This window comes from Podarcis liolepis (genome assembly GCF_965112155.1).
Source record: "Podarcis liolepis genome assembly, chromosome: 11".
NCBI classification, from domain to species: domain Eukaryota; kingdom Metazoa; phylum Chordata; class Lepidosauria; order Squamata; family Lacertidae; genus Podarcis; species Podarcis liolepis.
In genome coordinates, this window is record NC_139565.1 from 48,393,394 (window position 1) to 48,419,975 (window position 26,582).

General features: G+C 42.5%; 1 protein-coding gene and 2 long non-coding RNA genes across 8 annotated transcripts in view; 1 reads left to right on the forward strand and 2 right to left on the reverse strand.

The window, feature by feature from the left end:
• The window catches only part of RANBP3L (RAN binding protein 3 like), a 45,182-nt gene extending 24,134 nt beyond the window's left edge, over positions 1-21,048 (forward strand). For 3 of the 6 annotated variants that reach the window (XM_083466092.1, XM_083466093.1, XM_083466094.1), the window contains 8 exons: positions 1,584-1,666; positions 3,572-3,656; positions 4,234-4,330; positions 6,173-6,306; positions 6,652-6,772; positions 7,908-8,050; positions 10,098-10,284; positions 20,530-21,048. In XM_083466092.1, the coding sequence (XP_083322218.1) occupies positions 1,584-1,666; positions 3,572-3,656; positions 4,234-4,330; positions 6,173-6,306; positions 6,652-6,772; positions 7,908-8,050; positions 10,098-10,284; positions 20,530-20,573 (894 nt within the window). In that variant the 3' untranslated portion in view covers positions 20,574-21,048. Of the gene's footprint in view, positions 1-1,583; positions 1,667-3,571; positions 3,657-4,233; positions 4,331-6,172; positions 6,307-6,651; positions 6,773-7,907; positions 8,051-10,097; positions 10,285-13,925; positions 14,080-16,074; positions 16,094-20,529 lie in introns of those variants that run through there. The other 3 variants (XR_014517252.1, XR_014517253.1, XR_014517251.1) reach the window with 2 other exon arrangements.
• Positions 1-26,582, reverse strand: part of LOC310689107 — a 50,766-nt gene that overhangs the window by 13,514 nt on the left and 10,670 nt on the right. The window lies entirely within an intron of this gene.
• Positions 21,334-26,314, reverse strand: LOC310689137. The gene is made up of 2 exons (XR_014517357.1): positions 22,103-26,314; positions 21,334-21,752 (listed from the first exon to the last, which is right to left on the reverse strand). It is a non-coding gene; the product is annotated as an uncharacterized lncRNA (long non-coding RNA).

A 26,582-nucleotide genomic window follows, 5' to 3' on the forward strand; every position in this document is an offset into this window, starting at 1 on the left:
TACCTTTTGATCTCAAGGTTCTTTGAGCATAAACAAAGTTCAGCTGTCTTGGTCTCCTGACAATCAGGAGTTATAGTCCCATCATACAGCCATTGGTATTTGGTAATTAACCAAAAGAAATGATTGGTCCCTAAACCCCTTCTCCAGTGGGATCCTCAAGGATAAAAGTTTGAGGAATTGAGATGCAAATTGCAGACCACTATGCCCTGGTGTTTTGCGCCTGAGGGTGCTTGACCAGCAAAGAAACATTGATGACTTGCCGTGTTTTGAACTGTTACTTTGTGAGTATGTTTTAGTCAGTTATACTGCGCAACGTTTTTATTTTTCTTGTTTGTAACCTTTAAAGAAGTGTGCAAGCTTTTACTTACTGAGTGGCTTTTTCAATAAATTTGGAAAAGGACTTCTGCCTTTTGTATTTTGTGCCATTTGCCGGAGAAGCTGAACTGGTGCCTGACCACGTGATACACACTACCTGTTGGATTTCTGTCTGCGTCACGGTAAAGTGACACAGGGTTGGGCAACCTGGTAAATATCGAAGGGGGGTTCTCCTCCTTTGACCCCATTCGAGGGTTGACCCAGGGAAAGGAGGTGGTGGCAGCAGCAGCTTTATACCATTTGGCTTGCGACTTGCAACACCTCGCGTCCTCTCCCTCTCCTTGCAAGGTCCTGCTGGAGTTTGAAGGACTGGTTAAGGGGGGTGGATAGTGATGGCAGATGAAGATGTTAGACTTTTTGGAGCTAGCTGGTCTGACTGGAAGAATCCGCGATCAGAAAGAAGAGGAATATCAAGATGATTGGAAGAAATTTAAAGACTATTTAGCCAAATATTGTAACACGATAAGTAGAAGTTACTTGAAAGTATCAAATGGGCCTAGGACTAGAGTAAGAACGAATTGTAAAATACTATGGATTTAGATACCGTGTTTTTTTGCTCTATAGGACTCACTTTTTCCCTCCTAAAAAGTAAGGGGAAATGTGTGTGCATCTTATGGAGTGAATGCAGGCTGCGCAGCTATCACAGAAGCCAGAACAGCAAGAGGGATCGCTGCTTTTACTGCGCAGCGATCCCTTTTGCTGTTCTGGCTTCTGAGATTCAGAATACGGTATTTTTTTTCTTGTTTTCCTCCTCCAAAAACTAGGTGCGTCTTGTGGTCTGGTGCATCTTATAGAGCGAAAAATACGGTAATTATGAAAAGAGAAGATTGAAAATTAAAGGTGTCAATTTGATTAGAAAGAGGATATTAGAGAGCTGTTAAAAAAGTGATTCAATGAAACTCAGTAAGGAGGGATTTGAAGAAGTCACTTAACAATGAAAATCAAATTAGGTCTTAAAGTATTAGGTGTTTACACGTTTGTTTTTGTTGCCTTTTTTAGTATTTTAATGTCTTTTTTCTTTATTTGTGTGTTTTATTTGTTATAAACTTGGAAAATTAATTTAAAAATTTGAAAAAAGGGGGGGTGAATAGTGGCCCGCAGACACAACACCCCTATGGTAGGGTAATTGAAGGTGCCACTCGCCATATCCAGCAACGGTGTACGCTTTCAGAAAACAAGAAAAGCCAAATTGGTTTAATTGTTTTTAGGTATCTGGAGACACCTGTTTGTGGGCAGATGACTCAGAAAAACCGCTTCCATCTCTTCATATTTCAGGCCTTGAAACAATAAGGTAAGCTAAGTGAAATATTTTGGGGGGTGGCAAATGGTTCTGGAAGAAACGAAACATTCACTCAAGTAGCCTACTTCTTCTTTTTAAGTATCTTTAATAATAAAGACCCCCTTTGCCAACGGACCCTGTCCATGATTGTCTGTGTACATTCCTGCCAGACTCCCATATGCCCACATAATATCAGAAAGCAAAGTCCACACACAAAGAGCTATAAATGCATAGGCTGCCCACACCATCAGAAACCCCAAACTCACAGGGGTCCTGATAATATGGAGAACCTACAGGTGTACAGTTGCACTGTACACATGAAGACTCCCTTTTTCTGACGTTGCAGTGGTATGTGGGCATCCTGAGAAGAAATATTTGGGGGCAAGATTGGTGGTTCTGGCCCCGAAGCAGCTTCCAGGTGTTGACTAAATGCATGGAACTCTGCCTCGTTCTGGATGCTACAGGTTAAGTGAGTTGTTGGGAAACTAGACATTAAGCAAACAGGATGACCGGGATGACAAAGGGTTTTGGAAACCAAGTCCTACGAGGAGCAGTTGAAAGAGATGAGTACATTTAGCCTGGAGAACAAGGTGATCAAGGGGAGATATGATCATTGCCTTCAATTATCTGGAAGGCTGTCACTGCAGATGGCAGAGCAGACTTGTTCCCTTTTGCTCCAGATGGCGGGACTAGAACTCATGGGTGGAAACAGCAAGGAAGCAGATTTCCGCTGAACATTAGGAGAAACTGTGTAATGGCAAGAACTGTTTGTCTTGGATGGTGCTGTGCTGTATTTAAGCAGAGGCTGGATGTCCATCTGTCAGGGAAACTCTAGTTGCCAGAGGCCTGCGCTGAGCAAGGGGATTGGACTAGAGGACCTCAGAGGCTATCAGTCTATGGAGGGATCTTCTGAACAGCCCAGTTATCATTTCTCTGGCTTTAGAACAGCCTTTCTCAACCTGTGGGTCCCCAGATGTTGTTGAACTACAACTCCCATCACCCCCTAGTTAGCAAGGCCAGAGCTCAGGGATGATAGGAGTTGTAGTCCAACAACATTTGGGGACCCACAGGTTGAGAACCGCTACTTTAGAACATCTGGCTTTGAAACGTGGCCACCCTAGCTATTGCCCTAAAGAGGTGTCCTATAAAATCCAAATGGTTCCAACACGGTCTACTCAAAAGTAGTCTGCATTTGTATTGGATTTGATATTTGTATTAATATCCGTATTGGAATTGAAATTGATTTTATATACATACCTGTTGGTTTTAAAAATTGTTTTATGTTATTTTTTTCCTTATTTTTAAATTGTTTTCATATTAGCCAAATGTTTTAATGGTTTTTATATATGCAATTGTTTTCCATCTGCTTTAAGCGCATTCAATAAATGGATGCCCCATCATAAGCAATTCATAAAATAAATAATAATTGGTGACACTAGGCTTTTCTGGCAGGACTCCAGGAAAACAAACACAGATACACATACAGTGGTGCCCCGCAAGACGAATGCCTCGCAAGACGGAAAACTCACTAGACGAAAGAGTTTTCCGTTTTGGAGGTGCTTCGCAAAACGAATCTCCTATGGGCTTGCTTCGCAAGATGAAAATGTCTTGCGAGTTCCTGCGGGGTTTTTTTCCTCCCCCCCCTTTTTCAAAGCCGCTAAGCTGCTTATCAGCTGATCCGATCAGCAGATAAGCCACTAAAAGCCGCTAATAGCGCTAATAGCGCTAATCCGCTAATCCGTCAATGGGCTTGCTTCGCAAGATGAAAAAACCGCTAGACGAAGAGAATCACAGAACGGATTCTTTTTGTCTTGCGAGGCACCACTGTATATGTGAATCGGATTTACTTGTATTTTCTTTTTTTCAAAAGTTGATTAGGCTTCTTCTCTCCCTGACTCTTTCTTTTTCCTTTTTAAGCAACCAACTACCTGAAGGCAGAACTTTCTCAAGCAGTAGAAATTCTGACTTTGTGTTTGGAGAAAATATAGTAGAAAGAGTTTTGGTATGTTTTAAAGATTTGTTTCTCATTCTGGGGAGGGAAAACCATGTAAAAAGACTTAGATAAGTCTGTATCCAACGTTCCAATACAGTAATTTATAAGTTCTGACTTTACTATAGATATCCCTTAATTTAGAACAGTTCAAAAAGCTCTCATAATTCTAGTTAAGGCAGGATACTATTCATGTTCTGTGCAAAGATTGATATAATGCTTGGCTTAGTACAGTGAACAAATCACACTTTAAAATCAGAGTAAAATGATACCCAATTCAATTTACATAGGCCAGAATCTAATGTATACCAAGGCTTCTTGTGGAGGAGAATTATCTGCTGGATTATTTTACTACTAAAATATTCCTGGAATATTTTACTACAGGATGTTTGCAAAAGTTGCACATTATCCTGCTTTATTAAAATCAGGATACTATCATACAAGTATAACCTGCTCCTTGACTCATTGCATATTTTACAATGCCATTCATTTTTAAATTGTTAAAAATAAGTAAAATATCAGCATCTGAAATGCTCCCAGTTGTAGTTCTGATTTTGTCACTTGCAATGCCTTCCTGTAATTTTCCTAGAGGCCAGCAAAATCCTCAGAGCTGCATTCTGAAAGTGGCAACAATGGGAAAAAATCCACGTCTCCTATAGGTTTTCATACCAGGTCTCTGCAGACAAGTAGGTGATCTTTCTTACCAAATAAATAACATTAACTTGTTACCGTGCAGCTTTCATTTTGCACTTCATGATATTGTGATTGCATGTGGTAATCCAAGGGAAAAGACCCACTTAATTATGAAGCGTAGCCAAAAACACATTTAAAAGCACGTGACTTTCCCCCAAAGAATCCTGGGAAATGTAGTTTAAGGGAACTGCAAATCATAGCACTATGAGGTGAAAACTACAGTCCCCAGGTTTCTCTGGGTGAGGTCACATGCTTCAAACACATGTGGGATGTGCTTCAAGTTTCTGGTGTGGATTTGCCCTCAGACTGTTCTGCTGTTCAACTCCAGCAGATGTCGGGATCCTATAGCCCTCCAGATGTTGATGAACTACAACTACATCCCTCGCCACTGGCCATGCTTCCTAGGGCTGATGTGTGTTTTCTTCAGCAACATCTGGAGGGTCAAAGGTTCTCTACAGGAATCTAGAGTTGAGACCAGTGTTCTTTGCTCTAGCTGGTAGTGACTTTCCAATCCCTTACTGCTTGATCCTTTTCAGACTCTAGATGCTGGGTCCGAGCCTGTGTCCAACTGCATACAAATCATGCTCTCTCTCTCAGAACTGAGTGGAAATTTCTCAGATGACATTTTTCTGAAAAAAATTCTGAAATCTTTCTTTCCCCCACCCTGAAAAAAAGCCACTCTTCAGGATTTTACTTGAATAGTCTCCAGCATTTTTGTCTGTGAGTTGGCTGCCATTCTTCAGCTCCTCAGAAGAATACTTTTTCTTCTTTGGCAATCACTCATAACCAAGTAAGATTGTCTTCCATAAACACAGTTTTAACATTGCGTCCGTAAGTGACTGTGGAGGCCAATTCTGGATCCACACGTCCTTCCACAGTGGGGACACCAGTTTCCAGGCAGGAGTTGATCACGGTGTGGATTTGCCAAGCGTGCCTTCCTCTTAGCACGTTTCTCCCTTGCGTCCTGAGTTTGAGTGTCTTCAAACCCCATGACACTTTTGGTAAAGGCTGTTCTCCAGTTGGAGTGCTTGCAGGCAAGAGCCAGTGTGGTGTGGTGGTTAAGAGCGGTGGACTCATAATCTGGTGAACCGGGTTTGCTTCCCCACTCCTCCACATGCAGCTGCTGGGTGACCTTGGGCTAGTCACACTTCTCTGGAGTCTCTCAGCCCCACTCACCTCACAGAGTGTTTGTTGTGGGGGAGGAAGGGAAAAGTAGATTGTTAGCTGCTTTGAGACTCCTTAGGGCAATGATAAAGCGGGATATCAAATCCAAACTCTTTTTCCCAATTGTTGGTGTTTATACTACATTTTTTAGATTTGCCTTGAGACAGTCTTTAAACCTCTTTTGTTGACCACCAGCATTACACTTTCCATTTTTAAGTTCGGAATAGAGTAGTTGCTTTGGAAGACGATAATCAGGCATCCAGGAACAACTTATTATTATTATTATTATTATTATTATTATTATTATTATTATTACAATTAGAATTGTGATTGGAAACGTACTGGGAGCCACTGTAGATCTTTTAGGATTGGTATTATATGGTCCTGGCAGCTGCTTCCAGTCACCAGTCTAGCAGCCGTATTCTGGATTGATTGTAGTTTCTGAGTCACCTTGAAAGGTAGCCCCACATAGAGCCCATTGAAGTAGTCCAAGCAAGAGATAACCAGAGCTTGTACTGCTCTGGTGGGACAGTGCTCAGGCAGGTAGGGTCTCAGCCAGCGTACTAGATGGAGGTGGAGAATTCAAAATGGTGGCCAGGCTGCCAATAAAACTGCAAGGTTTTCCTTTCATAGAAGCCTGAGGGTTTTCCATTATTCTCCTTTCTCTACAGCGCCATTTTTTGCCAAGGATACAACACTAGTTGAATCAGCTGCTGCTTATGTATCTAGCAAACCGACACAAAGATATTTATTGGATAAAGTTGAAGTTACTACAGGAGAAGAAACAGAGCACAATGTCTTACAGGTATATATTTTCCTAAAAGATTTATTGGTGGGGAATTTCTGTTATATTTGAAAAACAGGCCATGGCCGGGTCTGCACATAACACAAACCATGGTTTGTTAAAACAAACCATGAGGTACCCAATAGTTGTCTGACAGGTGATAAAATAACCCACAGGTTGTTCTATTTTTCTTTTCAAGTTTTGTGAACAAGCTATAGTAATACATTTAATTGCCATTTCTTTTAAAAAAAACCACAAACATTTTTATTTAATAGTAAGAATATAAATGACACAGAAGTTTTAGTTTTTTTAAAAAATGTGTGTGTATGTCCGAATTGACCATTTTATCAAATTTCCCCATTTTAGATCAACTGCAGGCTCTTTTTATTTAATAAAGCATCATCATCCTGGACTGAAAGAGGCAGTGGCTCTCTGAGACTTAATGATACATCCAGCAATCAGTGTGGAATGCTGCAGTCAAGACTGAGTAAGAATTAATTTCACCGTTAAGTCCATCTTCCCCATAGACAATTATCAATGTGAAAAATGTGCAAAGACGAGCAAATTGTATTTACAGCCATAACATATTGCCAAAGGATTTAGAATATAAACATCACAATCCAGCAGATATTTTATTTGTTTAAATTGGGGGTTAAATTAGGGGTCAATTAATCAAATGAACTCCTATTCAGTAATTGATTTATTAATTGTCCACACTATGTCTTGGGAAGCTTGCATACATCATGGTTTATATATGATTCAGCTGCAGTATTTTTTATTTTTTTTCCAAATAGGTAAATAAACACATGCAAGAAACCTACACATACACAAGACAAAAGGCACTCCTCGTGCATAGTGCAAACATTAAAACATTAACACTGACACATTCAATTACATCTGCAAAAGTTATGAATATGTTCGTATTGGCAAAATACATTCATTTAAAAATCCTAACTTTTATAAATTTTACAACTTTATTAATGCAGTATCCAAGTCATTTGTTTGAAATTCATTTCTAATACATTATTGAATCACATATATTACAAATGAATTGCGTATAAACAACTTGGATACTCCATTGACAAAACTATAACATTTATAAAGGGTAGATTTTAAATAATAAATAAATGAATGTATTGTGCAGATAGGAACATATTCATCAATTTTGTGTACTTCCTCGTTTAGAGAGAGTCATTTGCAGACATAAAGTTTAGTTAATAGTACACCATCATGTATTCAGACAGGCTATGGAGATATTCAAAACATTGAACATTCTCAAGAAATGGGAGTGTTTGTCACAAATTGTGAGTAGTTGAGTTAGACGATTTAGGAATAGTGGATAACTGAGTTTATTTATTCTACAACATTGCATTCCCAGACATCAGATGGGGTGGGGAGATGGGGAATCCCAAACTTCTCATGGTTTTAAAAGCCAGGATAGCAGGATGCTGGACTCGTTGAGCCATTTGCCTGATCTAGCAGACTCTTCTTATGTTCTTAAGTTTCAGAAGTTGAGTAACTTGAGTTTTGCAGTGTTACTGGACGAAATCTCCCCCATTAAGAAAAGGGGATTTAAATATTATCTGCCTTTCTTTCTAATGTTCCTTTTCTCCTGTTTATAGTAATGCGAAATCAAGGGAGCATGAGGCTCATTCTTAACACCAGACTCTGGGCTCAGATGGTCATAGAAAGAGCAAACCGGAAGAGTCTTTGCATCACGGCTACAGATTTGGAGGACTCTTGTGTCAAGGTGTTTCTAATACAGGTAGAGCCAACCAGGAGCTGCTGCAGCAAAAATTCCTGAACCTCCCTGCCTCCACCTTCTGCCCTGGCCAGAACAAGCATCAATGTTTGGGACGCAGTGGTTGATTTGCTACTCTGCTTCACTGGCCAGTGGTGTAGCTAGACGCTCGGGTGCCCGGTGCAGCGTGAGCCTCTCCGCTGCCTCCCCCTCAGCTGGAGCTGGAGCCTGCAGGCGCCCAAGCCGCCGCGTCACTTCCAGGAGAGACACGTGGCTTGGGCACACTGCAGGCCCCGCAGTAAGTGCCGGCCATCGCGGTGGGGTGCCCAGTGCCAGCCATGTTTTGTTACGTTTGTTGACTGAACTAAAAAGTTTTGTGAGCCCATTTTTTTTTAAAAAAAAACCCCTAATATTTTTGTCACTTTGTCACCCCACCCCCTCAGTGATGACACCCGGGGCGGCCCGCACCCCCCTTCCTCCACCACTGTCCCTGGCCAGATTGTTTGCTACCCCCCTTATCTGAGACCTTTCTGTTTGCTTAGCTTTAAAATTTTAATTGCTTCACACTTCTGTTTGCATATTTATTGTCTGTAGTTTCATTGCTTTTTGATGACTTGTATCCAAGGTGGCGGGACGCGGGTGGCGCTGTGGGTTAAACCACAGAGCCTAGGACTTGCCGATCAGAAGGTCGGCGGTTCGAATCCCCGCGATGGGATGAGCTCGGTCCCTGCTCCTGCCAACCTAGCATTTCGAAAGCACGTCAAAGTGCAAGTAGATAAATAGGTAACCCTCCGGCGGGAAGGTAAACGGTGTTTCTGTGCGCTGCTCTGGTTTCACCAGAAGAGGCTTAGTCATGCTGGCCACATGACCCGGAAGCTGTCTGTGGACAAACACCAGTTCCCTTGGCCTATAGAGCGAGATGAGCGCCGCAACCCCAGAGTCGGTCACGACTGGACCTAATGGTCAGGGGTCCCTTTACCTTTATCCAAGGTGCCGGTTCCCCAGCACTGCCTACTGCTGCCCCCTACAACAGGGATGCAGAACACTTGACCCTCCAGATGTTGGGGTGTAACTATTATCAGCTCCAGTCAGCAGGGCCAATGGTCAAGAAGATAATAGGAGTTGTCCTCTTATCTCTTATCAGGAGGACAACATGTTCCCCATCCATGCCTAAACCTTGTTTTATTGTATTCCAGAAGAGTCTTAGTGAAAACTTACATAGGATGTTTTAACTGTTGCCCCATTTTTTGCCATGGACTAGCTGGATGCAGAGATGTGGTGGGAGGCTCCAGCTGGGGAACCCCCCAAGGAAACCCCCAGGGGAAGAAAGGTTCAGAGCCAGGGGATTGGTGGTGAGATGATGATGAGTGGTCAGAGGGAGAAGAGGGAGTTGACTATGGGGAGGATGAGATGTTGGAAGCTGAAGAGGTAACAAGCTTCAGTGAGCAGGAAGAGGCTGTGGCAGAGAGCAGCCCAGACTCGGAGGCAGGAGAGGAGGCAGGAGAGGAGAGGGGCTAGGCGACAGAAGTGAGGCAGGCTGCTGAAGAATCTAGGGAGTCTCCCCCTCCTGATGTGATCAGCTCCTCTCCCCGCTGGTCTCCTAGAACAAGCAGAGGAATGAAGAGGGTAAAGCAATGAGAGGCAAGACGCCAGAACATTAGGTTGCTAGGGAAGGAACCTTAGAGAACCTTAGAGAGCAGTGGGAAGGCGAGACCTTCAATCCTCGCAACTGCTACATTGGGGCAAGACCTACTGGGAAGAGTTGCTGTGATCGCTAGGCCTGCAATGTTTTGGTTTCTTTGAATAATGAGTTAACTTCATTGACACCAGTGATTTTGATTGCTGACCTACTCCTGACTCCGACGCCTGACAATTCTACTATGTAAAACCACACTGAGCATTTGAAGGCAGTGCATAAATAACATAGAATCACAGAATTGCTCAGTTGGAAGGGACACCTGTCACTCCAGTTCTTTTCAGTAACTCTGGAATCTCTTTGGTGTGCTCAGTTTTTCACTGGTCAACTGGAAAACAGTACCTAATAGACCTATTTGTCTTGTGCATTACACAGGCAAGCTCCAAGGATGCAGCTTCTCTATACGCAGCAATCCACCACCGCCTTGTTGCAATGAGGAGCTTTGCTGATCAGGAATGTGATGTAAACCACGTGGAGCAGGAGCCAGATATTCAACCACTGAATTATGACAGTGATGAGGACGAGAATGAAAAAATAACTCAAGTGAGCAACAACAAATCAGGTGAGCAAAGCTCTCTGCAGGACCAGACAAAGGCTGTATTTTTCATAACCATTATCCTAAGCCATCTACATAAAAAATAATGGGGGCTGGCTTTGCTGCAAAGTGAGAAGTAGCTCTGCTGTTGTTCACATTCCTTTCCCAGACCCACAACTTGGTGGGATGGGATGTGCATTGCCGGAGAAGAAGGGGGTTATACACACCCCAATATTTTATTTTTTCAAAAAAATAGAGGCACAATGAGGTAGTAGAACAGATCGCACGGCCTTCATCACGACTTTGTGAAAACAGAAAACGATAAATGCATCTGGTATTTTAAGTCGTTGTGCTATATTGTATTTTTGTTTTGGATCAGAAGCTATTTGGAGTAATATTTTACTAGAAAAATGGGGAATGAATATTAAATCACCCTCTAGGAGTGGAGTGGGAAGATCAATACAAGGTAAAATGAGTCATATTAATTTAAAATCATATGCTTCACTCCTTACAAGGGGTTAAATCTCATTGAACCATAGCAGGATTTACTTCTGAGCAAACATGGTTAGGATTTTGCTGCCTATCAAAATAAGGAATGTAATAATAAGCAGCTATCCCACTCCCGAAAGTTTCCTGCTTCTGAAAAAAATAGGGTGAGTGGGAGATATTCTGAAGCAACTGCTTTTCAAAGTAAAAATTAAAAAGGGTTGACTACTTATTGAGCGTTCATTCTTGTTTGTGGTTATACTGAAGGAAATGTTGTCCCATATTTTCTGGTGCATTTCCCCATCAATTTAATTACTGTGAAAAATCCGGTTTTGGAGGAGGAGCTCCAACCCGTTTTAATTGTGCAACCTGAATTTGCTGGTATGTGATAGAATCTTAGCTTCAATATTACTCTTTTCCTTAGAGAAGTCACTAGAAATTGTGGACCTTTGCCACCAGAGGGCATATTGTTCCTCACGTCTCTGCCTGGCTGGCTCCTACCTGTGGCAGCTTTGCATAGGCCACTGTTGAAGGTTTCCAACCATCTGCCATTTCCTTTCCTTGAGTGAACATTCCACCTGTCCTTGACCTTGAGCTCTCTTTTTAGTCAAATTCATAGCCCACCTTTCTGATCTGCCTCTACCCTGAACTCCTTTTCCGTCATCACTTCCTGCTTCCTGCTTGGATAGACTATCTGAGGGTGACTCCTTCATAGCTGTCAACATTTCCCCTTTTTAAAGGGAAATTCCCTTATTCCGAATAGGATTCCTCGCAAGAAAAGGGAAACGTTGGCAGCTATGGACTCCTTTCAACTCTCCCTCTGGTTCTCGCTCTTATTGGTTCCTGAAAGGAAAACAAACCACCATGTCCTCAGGTCCTTTCATGGAGAAGTAGGGATGGAAGGATCTGTCCATTTATGTTCTCTCTGTTTCTAATTTTTCCACTCTTAAATTCACTTCTTCACATTTCTGCAGCAATTTGCAATTTTCAACTCCTCTTGGAAATTCTTCAACATTTTAGTGTCAATTTCTCCTGACAAAGACACTTTTGTATGCAGATTTGACTATTATACACATTTTTGCAAGCATTCCTATGAGGGCACATAACTCAGTGGTACGGCATCTGTGTTGCATGCAGAAGGTCCCAGGTCCAATCCCTCACATATCCATGCAGGGCTAAGACTCATTGCCTGAAGTTCTGGGGAGCTTCTTCCCAGACAGTGTTGGACAATACTGAGCCATGCTGGCCCATTATCTGACTCTGAACACAACAACTTCCTATGTTCCTAAGATAAAACCTAGTTTTTGTCAACATGAATAGTGTCTGTTGAATGGTTACCATGACTGGATGGTCTTCATAGTTCTCTGGGTGCAGCTAGATGTTACATCAGACACGTGGCTACCACCAAATGTAGCAACTTCTCCTTCACTTTTCCATGTAATGCCTAGCAATACAAAATTTGTGACTTTCCTCCTCATTCTTCCATTTCATTGGCTGCTGCTGCTCTGAGGGGGCTGAGAATTTCAGAGCACGTAATAATGCAGGTTTTGTACTGCTAAGTGTTACCAGAAGTGTGCTGGTTTCAGTAGCTGCTACACATCTGTTGTACTGCACAGTGTTGACCTCACTGATGCCATTCCCATTAATTTCATTCTGGTCCTCTTCCTATGTTTCTTTTCGGCATCTGTTCAGCTTGCGAGGCATGTGCTTACGCTCAAGCCATAATCTCACACCGTGTCTCTGGGGATTTGCACCCAAGAGGGTCCTAACATACATTATTGTTGTGGGGCAATTTCCATTGGGTCTGATCCCCAAACACACCTGCCGTTCCTCAAAAGAGGAAGCAATGTGGGTCAAACGAATGATGTAGTTTTTGATGCTGATGTGGGAAAGAAGCACAACTTGGACAACTGACTGAGGTAGGTGGAGACCTCCAGGTATCCCACCTGGGGGAAGGCGAAGCCAAACCTGTGTTGATGGAGCCCCTCCAGATCCAGGGGCTGCGCGCGTCCATGCAAAGGACGCCCCCGTTTTATGCGGGGAGCGGTCATTATTTAAATGGCTTGTGAGCAGTAACTAAGAAACTGGGGGACAAGTCAGGAAGTCCTTGTTTTGAATCTCATCTGTTCCATGAATTGACTAGGCTACTCTCTCCTAATCTGCAGTATGGGGACAATAAGACTGACAGAGTTTGGGAAGGATTGCAACAAGATGATGCATGTAAATGATTTGAACACATGAAAGCACTAAACAAATGTTAAGTAGAAGTAGTAGCCAGTGGCAGAGTGCATGCTTAGCTGAATCTGTGACCTCTCCAGTTAGAGGGGTCCTTGGTAGCAGGATAGGGAAAGACCACTCAGTATAAAAGGACAGCAAAAGACCATTTCATGTGACCACAATATGGTGGTGCTCATGCTACAACAGGAGACAAAATAAAAATTTGTGCTAGAGCAGAGAACTGAATAGGTGAAAAGAATGGAAGAGGAACTGACTATATCCAAAGTTCCTGTCCACTGCACACTGATTTTATGCTATTTTCTGAAGGAAAAATGCATATCTTATGGACCCTCTCTTTGAAGTAAGCCCTATTGATTACAGTGGGACTTACTTCCGGGTAAATATGCATAGGAGTGTGCTGAACCATTGCTTGTGTAAGGAGGGCACAAAAAGACCTGCGATAAACCTGAAGAACCAAACGTTTTTATTTTTAAACTGTGACTATGGTATACTATATACAGCTCACTCTGCCCACCAAACAGCAGCCGCTTCAGTCAGCATTCATGCAGAACCACTCCCCTTCAACTTGTCTGTGTGACTTCCCAGAGGGAGATAATAAAAGGCTGGAATTTGTTTGCGAGTTGAAGGTACTCTCCAATCTATGTGCCGACTTGCAAGTTAAACAATCATGTTGACAAGCGAAGGCCTCTGACACAGATTTGGGAAAAACAGCTAAGGGTCAGTGGCCAGTGATAACTGAGGCCACAGTCCTTGAGGGACATCCAAACTGTGGTACATACAGTGTTCTTTTCACTGTGATGGACTTCGCAGTGAGGGGTGTGTGTGTGTGTGTGTGTGTGTGTGTGTGTGTGTGTGTGTGTGTGGTGCATGAGAAAAATGAGTGAAGTTATATAAACCCTAACAATTCCCTGCAGCCAGTGAGTCCAAATTCCTCTTCCATCCAGGTCCCAGAGATTGCTGACAACCCAGGCCCCATCTGTTATCAAGCAACCTTGGCAAGTCCTCTGACGGCCCCTGCTTTATTTTATTTATCCTGACTATGTCCACCTCAGTCTGCTTATCTTTCATGCCAGCTGATCCTGTTGTAATACCATCAAGGTACGCAGCCCAACCTTTGCTGAGATTTCACTCCAAACACCATTTGCAAAATGTTTCCTGCTGCTCTAAAGTTGCCAGCTTTTGTTATGTTCTGTGTTTTCAGTAGATGCATGGCAGGTAGACATCAGTGGGTGCAGTTTTTCCCAGTAATGCATCTCAATGCCAGAAAAAAAGGCTCACTTGGTGATTCTGACTCTATTCATTAGAGAGTTTTTTAAAAAAACCCTCTGTAGATAAAAACTGGGGCAGTGGAGTCATCGAGTGTCACTCTTGCAACTCCACACATACTGTATCAGGGCAAGTTTACATGGCTCTGATTTAATGTATGATGTTCTTTTTGCAGCTTGAAAAGGGGCTAATAATAATAATAATAATAATAATAATAATAATAATAATATCTATCTGGCTGGGTTTCTCCAGCCACTCTGGGCAGCCTCCAACAGAACACTAAAAACAGAATAAAACTTCAAACATTAAAAACTGCCCTAAACAGGGCTGCCATCATATTTCTTCTAAAAGTCAGATAGTTTTTTATTTCATTGACATTTGATGGGAGGGCATTCCACAGGGCGTGCACCACTACTGAGAAGGCCCTCTGCCTGGTTCCCTGTAACCTCACTTCTCACAGTAAAGGAACCACCAGAAGGCCCTTGGCGCTGGACCTCAGTGTCCGGGCTGAACAATAGGGGTGGAGATGCTCCTTCAGGTATACTGGAAGAAATGGGTGGGTACTGCTTGAGCTTCTCTTCATTTTTACTCTTCCAGGCTGTTTACCCAGTTATTACATGCCTGTAATGCCTTTGGAACACAGCTCTGTATTTTCCCAGACTTTATTCAGGCACATGCTATGGTAGCCAAAATGGATAAGTTGTTTGGGAATTTTTGTCCAACTTCCAGAGGGGCAGGTGTGTTAGGCTGTTGCCTCAAAAATGGCAAGAGTGCTGAGACACCTGAAAAGCTAACCAGATATCTTGGGAAATAAGCTTTTGTAGAATGAAGCCAAAATGCTAAATAGAAAGCAAGTGTGCAACAGTGGATACAATATTGTACTAGGATTGCAGCGACCCAGATTCAAATCCCCACATAGCCATTAAATTTATTGGGTGGTGCTAAGTTAGTCAGTGTTGCTCAGACTAACCAACAACCTAAAATTAATTTGATGATAAAATTGTGGGGGTAGCGGGGGACAGAGAAACTCATACATGAGTAGGGGGAAATGAGCATGTAAGAAACAAAATAAATATGTACACGATAAGCACAATGAGCGTACACAATAGTAATCATCCTACCTTTGCTATTCTTTCTTAACATCTGTAGTGGGAAAGCCAACCATTGTCTGGCTTGGGTCCTGAACAAATAGAATCAAATGTATCCATAAATTCTAGTTTAGCAATTTCATGCAGGAGTGTTGCTTTGAAGTTCCTTCACTAGATAATATGACCTGCTGGCTAGCAGCAGAATATCCTGGGAGACTAAATATTCCCACCCTGGCTTCTTATAGAAGTCATTTTTATTGTTGAGAATGACTTGCAGACGGAAGAATGGCATTGTTTGCAAGTGAAAGCATATATCACATTGAGGAGTAAGCCAGTGAATGAGTTCTGAGGATGCCTCTCATATTGATGTCTCATAATTGTACACCTGAGTGGAAACATTAGTGCAGTAAGGGCTATTTTCTAAGTTTGTGGACCACCACATTTTCTTTTGGTTTATAGCTAAAAGAAGCACCACATGAAATGATAATTGAAATCCTTCCAAATTAAAACTCAGCTCCTTGGTTACGATCTGCCGAAGCTATCTGTGTGTATATTTGGGATTGTTTTTGTTCGTGAACAAAAAGAGTCAGGGTTTTCTCTAAGGTTTCCACAGCAGCTGCTTGTGCTGCTGACAAGGCAAGCTGTTTCATTTTAAAATTAAACAGGAAAAAACCCTTCCTCTTCAGCATGTGGCAGGAAACTTCAAAGAAAGCTCTTACTCTTTTTTTCTTTATTAAAGTGCGTTGGGCACCACCTGGAAGTGCACAAACAACCACTACTGATCTAAAAGTAATACAAAGAGAGAGAGAGAGAGAGGTAAGAGATGAATGAAGCCTTTGAAAAACTGGGAGGCGAGAATGTTCAACATGCTTGGAGCGCTCAGAATTCCTCTTCGCTTTGTTCTCAAGCATTCCTTTGTTCTAGTCTGGAAAATTTGCCTGTTTACAAGCCCCAACAGTCTATACTCCTGCTCATTGCTCCATTCACAAAGATACACTATTATTGTCCTTGATTATATCCGGATCTTGTTTTATGTTATATATCTGTAGGTTATACACAAGGGAGATCTGCAGCAAAATGTTGCAGTGTGAAATCCTCCTGTTCAGGATACTCCTGGTTTTCCATTTTTCGCCCCTTCCTCCTGGTCAGTCTGCATTCCGTATCCATTCAGCATGTTCAACCATTATTGGGTTATTTAGCTCTTACACCCCAGGGGTTTTTCCTAAACATTTTGTACCACTTTGGTTTCCCTTGAGCTTGCTGAAATATCCCTCTTGTGTATGGATGGTCCTGTTTAGGCTACCTAAGGGCCAGCATACAGAGAACTGAGTTCTGTTACTACAATAATAGAATTATAGAGCTGTAGTGCTGATGCGGGTGGCACTGTGGGTTAAACCACAGAGCCTAGGGCTTGCTGATCAGAACGTTGGCGGTTCGAATCCCCGCAACGGGGTGAGCTCCCGTTGCTCGGTCCCTGCTCCTGCCAACCTAGCAGTTCGAAAGCACGTCAAAGTGCAATTAGATAAATAGGTACCGTTTCCGTGCGCTGCTCTAGTTTGCCAGAAGTGGCTTAGTCATGCTGGCCACATGACCCGGAAGCTGTATGCCGGCTCCCTCGGCCAATAAAGCAAGATGAGCACCGCAACCCCAGAATCTGCCATGACTGGACCTAATGGTCGGGTCCCTTTACCTTTACTTAGTGCTGAAAGGGACCACAAGGGTCATCTAGTCCAACCCCCTGCAGTACAGGAATCTTTTATGCCAAGTGAATAATAATTGTGTGTTTTGTTTTTATTACACTTATTTTTAATAAAGGACCAGAAAAAAATAAAGTAAAAATGCAACTATAACATAAATCATAATAGACTGTAATGGTTCTAGGGGTTGCTCGTGCGTAAATCGGCGTCACACCTGGCTGGGTTGCCTGAGTGAACCCTTTCTGTCTGGACAGCCACGCGCCCGTGACTGTCCCAATCGCTGGCAGAATCCGTCAGTGGGCGTTTCTTGAACTTCTTCCCGCAAAGAAGCTCTTTGACGCCTAGTCTCCGCCTACTCTCCCTGCGCGGAAGCCTTCTGCGCAGGGAGGCTGTGGGCATCGGAGGACCCGTGCTCTCCCCGCTGGTCCCCGGCGAGGAGTCTTGGAGCCACCTCGCCGATTCCCCCATCTGCCCCCCTTCTCCACTGGTGTTACGCTGATTTCCTTCCCCAGAAGATGTGCTGCTTCTCACCCTCCCGGGACGCTCTCCGGAATCCCTCTGAAGCCCTCCCTCTCCCTCTGGCTCTGGTGGCAGTTCCCTGACATAGACCACTGATAAAATTGAAAACAAAGTTGTTCTGTGAGCATAGCAGCAGATGTGTGAGCATGAAACCCTGTGGCTGCAGCTGATAATTTGAGATTAAAAAAAAAATCTGGTACCTGGGGGGCTCTAATAATAATAATAATAATAAATAATAATAATAAATAAATAAATAAATAAGTACCCTGCCCATCCAACTGGGTTTCCCCAGCCTTTCTGGGCGGCTTCCAACAAAGATTAAAATACATTTAAATGTCACACATTAAAATCTTCCCTAAACTTCCCTGATGATGACATCCAGGGACTCAGGTCTGTGGTGGAGCCAGGGAATGAAACCCTGTAGTTTCAAGCAGGACTGTGCCAGAGTTCTGCCATTTCTGGCACTGCCCCCTTTCTTTTCTGGCAACTAGCAAAATCCCAGCCAGGCCTCTTTCTTCTGATTGGTTGGCAGCCTTATTTCTGATGCCAGTCAAACTAAAGTTGCAATCCTATGCACACAGTGCATAGTAAAAATGTATGGGATTGAGGATTGAGCCACTTTTAAGTTAATGGTGGAAGTGAGTTGTTAATCTGGGGAACCGGGTTCGCGTCTCCGCTCCTCCACATGCAGCTGCTGGGTGACCTTGGGATGGTCAAACTTCTCTGAAGTCTCTCAGCCTCACTCACCTCACAGAGTGTTTGTTGTGGGGGAGGAAGGGAAAGGAGAATGTTAGCCGCTTTGAGACTCCTTAAGGTAGTGATAAAGCGGGATATCAAATCCAAACTCCTCCTCCTTCTAGTGGAGACTTGGCTGCAAAGGTTGCAAAATAGAGAAAAGTATAAATAATAAATAGCTTTATTAAATAGATAGCTTCAACCGGGCTGCACTGTGATATGCAGGAAAGTTCCGTTAATCTGAAAATAGTCATGTATAACAGCTTCTGTATGCTGACCAATGAAAAGCTTAACTATATTCCCACCCACCCCCCATTGCTAGGTTCCCACAAGAAAAAATAACCAGAGCAATGCACTTGTTTATGAAACACTCTTCCTGAAAAGCATAATCAATAACTCCACACTTCATAAAAGGCTGGTGGCATTAAAGAAGAAGAAAATTCACTGCAGATAAATGACGCCTTGCACTTCATTTTTCTTTATGTCCTGATTTCAACCAGTATCGTGACCAAGTTATGCTCAGAGTAGATCCACTGAAAGCAGTGGACTCAAGTTAGCATTTTATTTCAGTGAATCTACTCTGAGAATGACGTGGTTGGAAACTTTCCCTTCCATGAAACGTTGGCATCAGTTGAAACATCTTATTAGATATAGACATACTCTATGCAATTCTATTTGCTTTCTTTCAATAAATCGACCCCTTAGGCTGTGCTAAAAATGATTAATCAGCTCATCCTTCAAAATTAGCTTTCCTTCACCTGAGCATAAAAAGAACCCTGATGAATCAAAACAAGTCCCATCTAGCTAAGCATCCTGTCACCACAGTGGCCAATCAGAGGCCCATGGGAAATCCACAAGCCAACCCTGAGTGCAATAGCGCTCTTTTCACTTGTGATTCCCAGGAGGTGGTATTTTTCAGGAGTATATTGCTTACAACACTGCAGGTGGTACACAGCCACCTTTGGCTAGTCGCCAATAATAGCCTTAAAGGTAAAGGGTAAAGGGACCCCTGATCATTAAGTCCAGTTGTGGCCGACTCTGGGGTTGCGGCGCTCATCTCACTTTATTGGCCGAGGGAGTCAGCGAACAGCTTCTAGGTCTGGCGAACCAGAGCAGCGCACGAAAACGCCGTTTACCTTCCTGCCGGAGCAGTACTTATTTATCTACTTGCACTTTGATGTGCTTTCGAACTGCTAGGTTGGCAGGAGCAGGGACCGAGCAACAGGAGCTCACCCCGTGGCAGGGATTTGAACCGCCGGCCTTCTGATCGGCAAGTCCTAGGCTCTGTGGTTTAACCCACAGCACCACCCGCGTCCCAATAATAGCCTTATCCTTCATTAATTTATCTAACCTCATTTTCAAAGCCATCCAAGTTTGTAAAGATCACTACATCTTGAGGAATGAACCTCGTAGCTGTTTATTTGCATGTTTATTTCATTGTCGGAAATGTATGTCACAAGTTATGAATAAGTTCTCTTCGTAGTTTTGGGGATGGTGCCATTTGTCCATTTTAAAAATATATATATAAATAAGAAAACCATCAATCTTCAATTGCTTTTTTACATTTCAGTCATGCCCACTTTAACATGTGGCTCCTGAAGGGTTGACTATGAGTCAGTGTGAATCGATAGATAGATAGATAGATAGATAGATAGATAGATATCACCATGTTCTGCAGAAATTAAGAGCCTGTGTGGTGTAGTGGTTAAGAGCAGTAGACTCATAATCTGGTGAACCGGGTTCGCTTCCCCGCTCCTCCACATGCAGCAGCTGGGTGACCTTGGGCTAGTCACACTTCTTTAAAGTCTCACTCACCTCACAGAGTGTTTGTTGTGGGGGAGGAAGGGAAAGGAGAATGTTAGCCGCTTTGAGACTCCTTCGGGTAGTGATAAAGTGGGATATCAAATCCAAACTCTTCTTCTTCTTTTCTCTCAACAGCTGAGGTCAGGAAGAACCTGTTCTCATAGGAAAAAGCTGATTGCGCACATTCCAAGCCACATTCCAAACCACTGTGGGGATGGTTTGGTGTAAAGAAACTATCTTTGCAGATTATTTTGGTACTTGTGGTTATCTTGAGATTATCCCCCAGTGTACTTGTCCTTCTCTCTCATGAATCAGTGGTGCTGTTTGGGCTGTGTAAGCACAGGCTCCTGAAGTCTCCAAGTGATATTAGCACATATAGATGACATGTGGTACCAATCGCTTACCATGGAAGTAACCAATCGCTTTCCATTCTTCTCCAGATCATTCTCAGTGGATTCGCCGACAGCCTGTGGTCTGTTCATGACAACTTGCTACCTCCAATCAAAGTAAAAAAAAACAACCCAGAAACTTTTAAAAAAGTAAAAATACCCTAGAAGCTCTTACGGCATCAGCGTGTGAGGAAATTCTGCACACTTTTTGTATGACTAAGGGGCAAAAACTTTTCAGGGTTGACTTAGCACACAGAGGATACATGAAACAAGCACTTTATGGGTTCCAGTCGTCCTTCCTTTTACTTATACAGGAATTAGAGAATGGCCCCAGCTCTTTAAGAATTTTTTAAATAAAAAGACTTCAGTTTTTTGAACAAATGATCTTTAAGGACAATTGAAAAGAAAAAGAGAATCCTAATTGAAGTTCTTTCATCATATTGATGGAATCCATCATTTATCCATGAATTACTGACTGCGTTAATTCCACATAGATTTATCTACACAATGACTGTCCACAAAAATCTCTTATGAGTACAGCTATATAATAAATGTTTTTCTTAGCAGTCACAGCATAGTATTCAGCAGCTGATATTTGTGCGAAGTTTTCGGCATGGTAAGCTATTTTAGGGAACTTTCCCGATCCAGAAAAATAGAATATGAATGTACAAATAGTTGTTTGCAATTGGTTGTGCTATGTGCACAAATCTGGTGTATGTATGTGTGTATGTGGGGCGCGGGTGTGTGTGTGCATTCAGCAACCAAGTAATGTATGCACAACAACAAACCTCCTATTACGTAGGGATCCCCCATGTAACCAAAACTTTTGCTCTGGGAACTTTTTTAAAAAAAAACCTAGGGAGGATAGCAGCCTGTTCTGGAATGGGCCAAAAATCTCTAAAATAATTTTGTATAAATGAAAAGTAACTAATCTGAGCACTGGATTATGCTACAAGATTGCAAATTAGCCAGCAACAATTAAGCAACAGTTGCACTTAATTGCCATTTTGTTTCCTTAGATATGTAGCCATATAAGAAGGTATACATATCTTGCATGCCATGGATTAAAAATGTAAGAAGAGCCGTACAGAATCAGACCAAAGACCTCTCTAGCCAGCCTATCTATCTTGCTTCCCACAACAGCCAATCAGATGCCTATGGAAAGCCCATAAGCAGTATATAAGCACAATAAACTCCTGTTGTTATTCTCTGGCAAGTGGTGTTCACCCTGGTTCAGTCATAAAGCTAAACTGATGGTTTATTAAGATGTGGCACTGGGGACACGGGGGACGCTGTGGGTTAAACCACAGAGCCTAGGACTTGCCAATCAGAAGATCGGCAGTTCGAATCCCTGTGATGGGGTGAGCTCCCGTTGCTCGGTCCCTGCTCCTGCCAACCTAGCAATTCGAAAGCACGTCAAAGTGCAAGTAGATAAATAGGTACCACTCCAGTGGGAAGGTAAACGGCGTTTCCGTGCGCTGCTCTGGTTCGCCAGAAGCGGCTTAGTCATGCTGGCCACATGACCCGGAAGCTGTACGCCGGCTCCCTCGGCCAATAAAGTGAGATGAGTGCCGCAACCCCAGAGTCGGTCACGACTGGACCTAATGGTCAGGGGTCCCTTTACCTTAGTGTTATGTGCGAACCATGTCTTACACCTGAATCTATGTCTTGTTGTTGGCTTGTGAACCTTGGTTTAATAGTGGCTTATGTTACATGGGAACAGCACCCTTCCTTAACCGTGGTTTGTTTAACCGTCTCAGGTGCTCACCAAACTATAAAGGTAGGGGACAACAGCAGCTGGAAATGAAAAGCATCTGTGGTTGACGCATGGTAAACTCGTGGTTTTTTAAAACAAACCATGGCTTAGCATTATATACCAACCATGCCAATCACTTGCTTCCTTCGATCCTAGAGACAACATATAGCAATCACGATTACTGGCCATTTTATAGCCTTATCCATCCTCTTTGTAAATCCATTTAAACTGTTTGCCCTCACCACATCTTGCAGTAGTCAGTTCCATAGTTTAACTATGGGCCTCGGTCCAGTATACCTGAAGGAGTGTCTCCACCCCCATCGTTCTGCCCAGACACTGAGGTCCAGTGCCAAGGGCCTTCTGGCGGTTCCCTTGCTGTGAGAAGCCAAGTTACAGGGAACCAGGCAGAGGGCCTTCTCGGTAGTGGCACCCGCCCTGTGGAATGCCCTCCCACCAGATGTCAAAGAGAAAAACAACTACCAGACTTTTAGAAGACATCTGAAGACAGCCCTGTTTAGGGAAGCTTTTAATGTTTAATAAGTTATTGTATTTTAGTGTTCTGTTGGAAGCTGCCCAGAGTGGCTGGGGAAACCCAGCCAGATGGGTGGGGTATAAATAATAAATTATTATTAGTAGTAGTATGAAGAAGTACTTCCTCTTCTATGTCCTGAATCTCCCACCATGCAGCTTCACTGGATGATTCTGAATTTTCATATTATTAGAGGGAGAAAATATTTTGTCTGGTTTTTTCCATGCCATGCATAACTTTACACACTTTATACCTCATGCCCCACACCCCGGATTTGCCTTTTTCTCATCCAAAAAGCCCCAGATATTGTAACCTTTTCTCACAGAGCAGAGGCCAGATTTTGCATAAATACCATTTTCTGAAAATCATACCTCAAGCTTTCAAAACCAGCAAGAAACGAGACAGAAATGTTTGCCAACGCACCCATTTGCCATCATTAAATATGTAGACAGTTAAATATTTTTCCAATGCAAAGGGACACATCAAAAATGCTTCTGAAATCCTGCTGAAAACTTTGCCTGATGCGAGGGATATCCTGCTGCCCAAAGGTAAAAGCTTCATTATTAACTACATGAACACTTAAAAGCTAGTTTTTGTTTGCAAAGGCTGTATCTGTCAGCCCAGCACATGCAACAGTCCAAAGAGTATTTCCAAAGCTCGTATTGGTACTCATAATTCCACAAGTTGCTGTGTGTTTTTGGAAGAAATATGTTCAGGGCTGTGCTCTTTGTGTGTTTCTAAATGAGCCATGGTTTTCTTGGGCATCTGCATTTCCTGTTTGTGGACACCTTTCATATATAAAGTGCTTCATGCAGTGCAACCCTTTTCCTCTTGACTTGGAAGCAGATCCCACTGTGTTCGTTAAATGTGTTCAGGATTGCAACCCCAATATCATCCATGCTGTATGAGGAATTGAGGCTGCTATTCATAGGAATGTAAGATGCATGCAAGCTGGTTATGGGGGCCACAGTCATGCTTTCCAACCACTGGTATTCACTGGGATAGCTCAGTTGGTAGAGCATGAGACTCTCAGGGTTATGGATTTGCACATTGGGCAAAAGATTCCTGCATCACAGGGGGTTAGACTAGAAGACCCATGTGTTGCCTTCGAACTCTGCAATTCTGTGATTCTACCCACTGATATACATAGGAACAGGGGAAGCCTCCTTAGAAATGGAAGTAGTACACAGCCATGATTCACAACTAGTTGTTGTCAACAACCCTATCTTCCATGAAATTTTATAAATCTTTTTTAAAGCCATCCAAGTTGGGTGACCATCACTTAAGAACATAGAACAGCCTCTTGGCAGTGGTCCATCCTGTTCTCCTGCATTCTGTTCTCACAGTGGCCAACTAGATGCCTATGAGAAACCCACAAACAGGACCCAAGCAGAAGAGCAATGTCCCCACCTGTGTTCTCCAGCAAAATCACTACATCTTGTGGCAGTAAGTTCCATAGTTCAACTATATGCAATCCTATTACAAATAAGAAAGTGGCCTGAGTCCAGACAATGGGTGTCCACCTCAGAAAGACTGCACTGTTTGCTTCACGCTTTAGTCATCCTTAATCCATCTTCCCTGCTAGCCTCTCGTCTTGGATAATTTGCTCTAGGCATCCTGTATAAAAAGGACAAGTGGCTCATGCAACTGTTAGGGGGAAATCAGAAGAGCCTGATGTTAGGTGCACAGGGGCAAAGCCCTTGAACCATCTATGGGTCTTGAGTCCTATACAGCCTTATCAGGTGCTAACACAACCCAGACATCTAACAGTGAGTGATTTGCTCAAGAATAACTAGCAAATTCATAACCCAGCTCTGCCACAACCAGCTCACTCCACTATATTATATAGACACAATCAGTTAATTTTGTTGAACTCTTCTTGATAACTTATAGGCAATCTACCTCTAACAAATTAAAGGGGGGTGGGGTGTCAGAAAAGATGCTCCTGCACACCACGAGTGATACTTTCTTCATCAAACATTACTTTTTCAAATCACGCTTTCTGTAGGATAGTTGAGAGAAGAGCCTCCTGCCAGCAACCACAATGGCAATCAATTTTCAAACAAACTTTTTATTTGTGCTTAGTCAAAAAATGTTTGCTTAATAAATATTTGGCCAAAAATAATATTGGCAAGACTTAAGTGCTGTTAAGTTTTCACAAAGACGCTACTCTTATCATCCCCAAACTGACAAGGAGAGCACAACTATCAAATTGTAAAGGCGGTCCACAGTTTTAGGATGTGTATATAGATGATCAAACATAGCAAAAGCAAAGCCCAGCTAGATCATACCATTATGTCGCTTCTGTCTAAGCTGCCATCCATAACAAGCAGATTAATTCCAGAACAGTTTTTGAACAGTTCCTATCAAAACTCAAAGCCATAAACCATGTTTGCAAAGCACAAGTCTGCTTATTTCGTAACCAGTCATATTGAGGATATGGTCCATCAAATCTGTCTCTCAACTGCGTCTCCACTGCACTCTCAGCCCAATTCAGGATTTGTTAAGCTACCAATCAGAGTCCAGGAATAGGACTCTTAACAAATTTCTAGTCCCTAAATAAAATATTTCAATAATAAACACATGCACTTTTACCTAAAGTTGGTCTTATAGATTTTAATTGCACTTACTTCCAGAAATTGACTGAACTCGTGTAATTCATTTTGGGCAGACTGTAACTTGGATCAGATAATGAGTGCACTTCTGAAACTGCAGTTCAGCAGATTTCGTTACAAGGCGATTTGAGAAGATGGAAATGGCCTTGTACCCATGCAGAACTGGGACAGACTGGACTTTAATGGGTCTGTGCATCCCTAGTTCCAAATACATGTTATTTTCTCACTGAAGCCTACTAATAAATCAGTGCAGGTTAACACTGAATAATCTACTTGTACTGGTTGCAGCGGAATGCAAATATTTTACTACTTGCCCCACTTTAACTATATGGGAAAAGTTAAAATACTATGCTGAAAGGTCCCTACATGAAAGGGATCAGCTTTTATTCTTGACCATCTTATACTTTTTTAAAAGTGCTGCTTTAGTACTATTGCATTGTTATGAAGGTCTTTAAAAAGGTAACATATGCTATTATTCATATACAAGAAGTGAGGAAAGTATTCCATATGCTGTGTTTTGGATATTATTATATAATAAACAGAACAATAAAAAATAACAGTGACAAAATTAAGCCTTGGCTTTTATTTTCAATAAAGTATAGCATGTCTATCTTCTGCAATACATCATTTTAAACATTGTATGTGGTTCCCCCTGAACTTCCTAAATTGTCAAAGTGACCTGTGAGGGTGCTTATTCTCTCACCACCTCAGGCTGAGAAGGTTCCCAACCCTGGTGTAGATAATACTGAACTAGGTGGACCAGATGTCCGAGTCACTATTTTAGCCACTATTCCTAAAAAATGTCCTTCCTCAATAGACCCTCCTTAGTGAGGTTCACCTGTCTCTACTGCTGTATTAACTTTCAGCCATCAGTTGGTGGCTGAAGAATACTTTTCCTGGCAACCCCAAGATCATTGGATGGAATAAAGTTTTCATCTGTAACTACTTTTTGATGTCTTTAATTGTAATTGGTTTTTTAAAGAGTACTTTAACTGTTTTAGAATGTTTTTGTTTTTAAATTGTGTATCTGTTTGCTGCCCCGGGCTCCTTGCAGAAGATGGGATATAAACCCAATGTATAACAATATAGTGGTACCTCTGGTTAAGTACTTAATTCGTTCTGGAGGTCCGTACTTAACCTGAAACTGTTCTTAACCTGAAGCACCATTTTAGCTAATGGGGCCTCCTGCTGCCACCGTGCCACC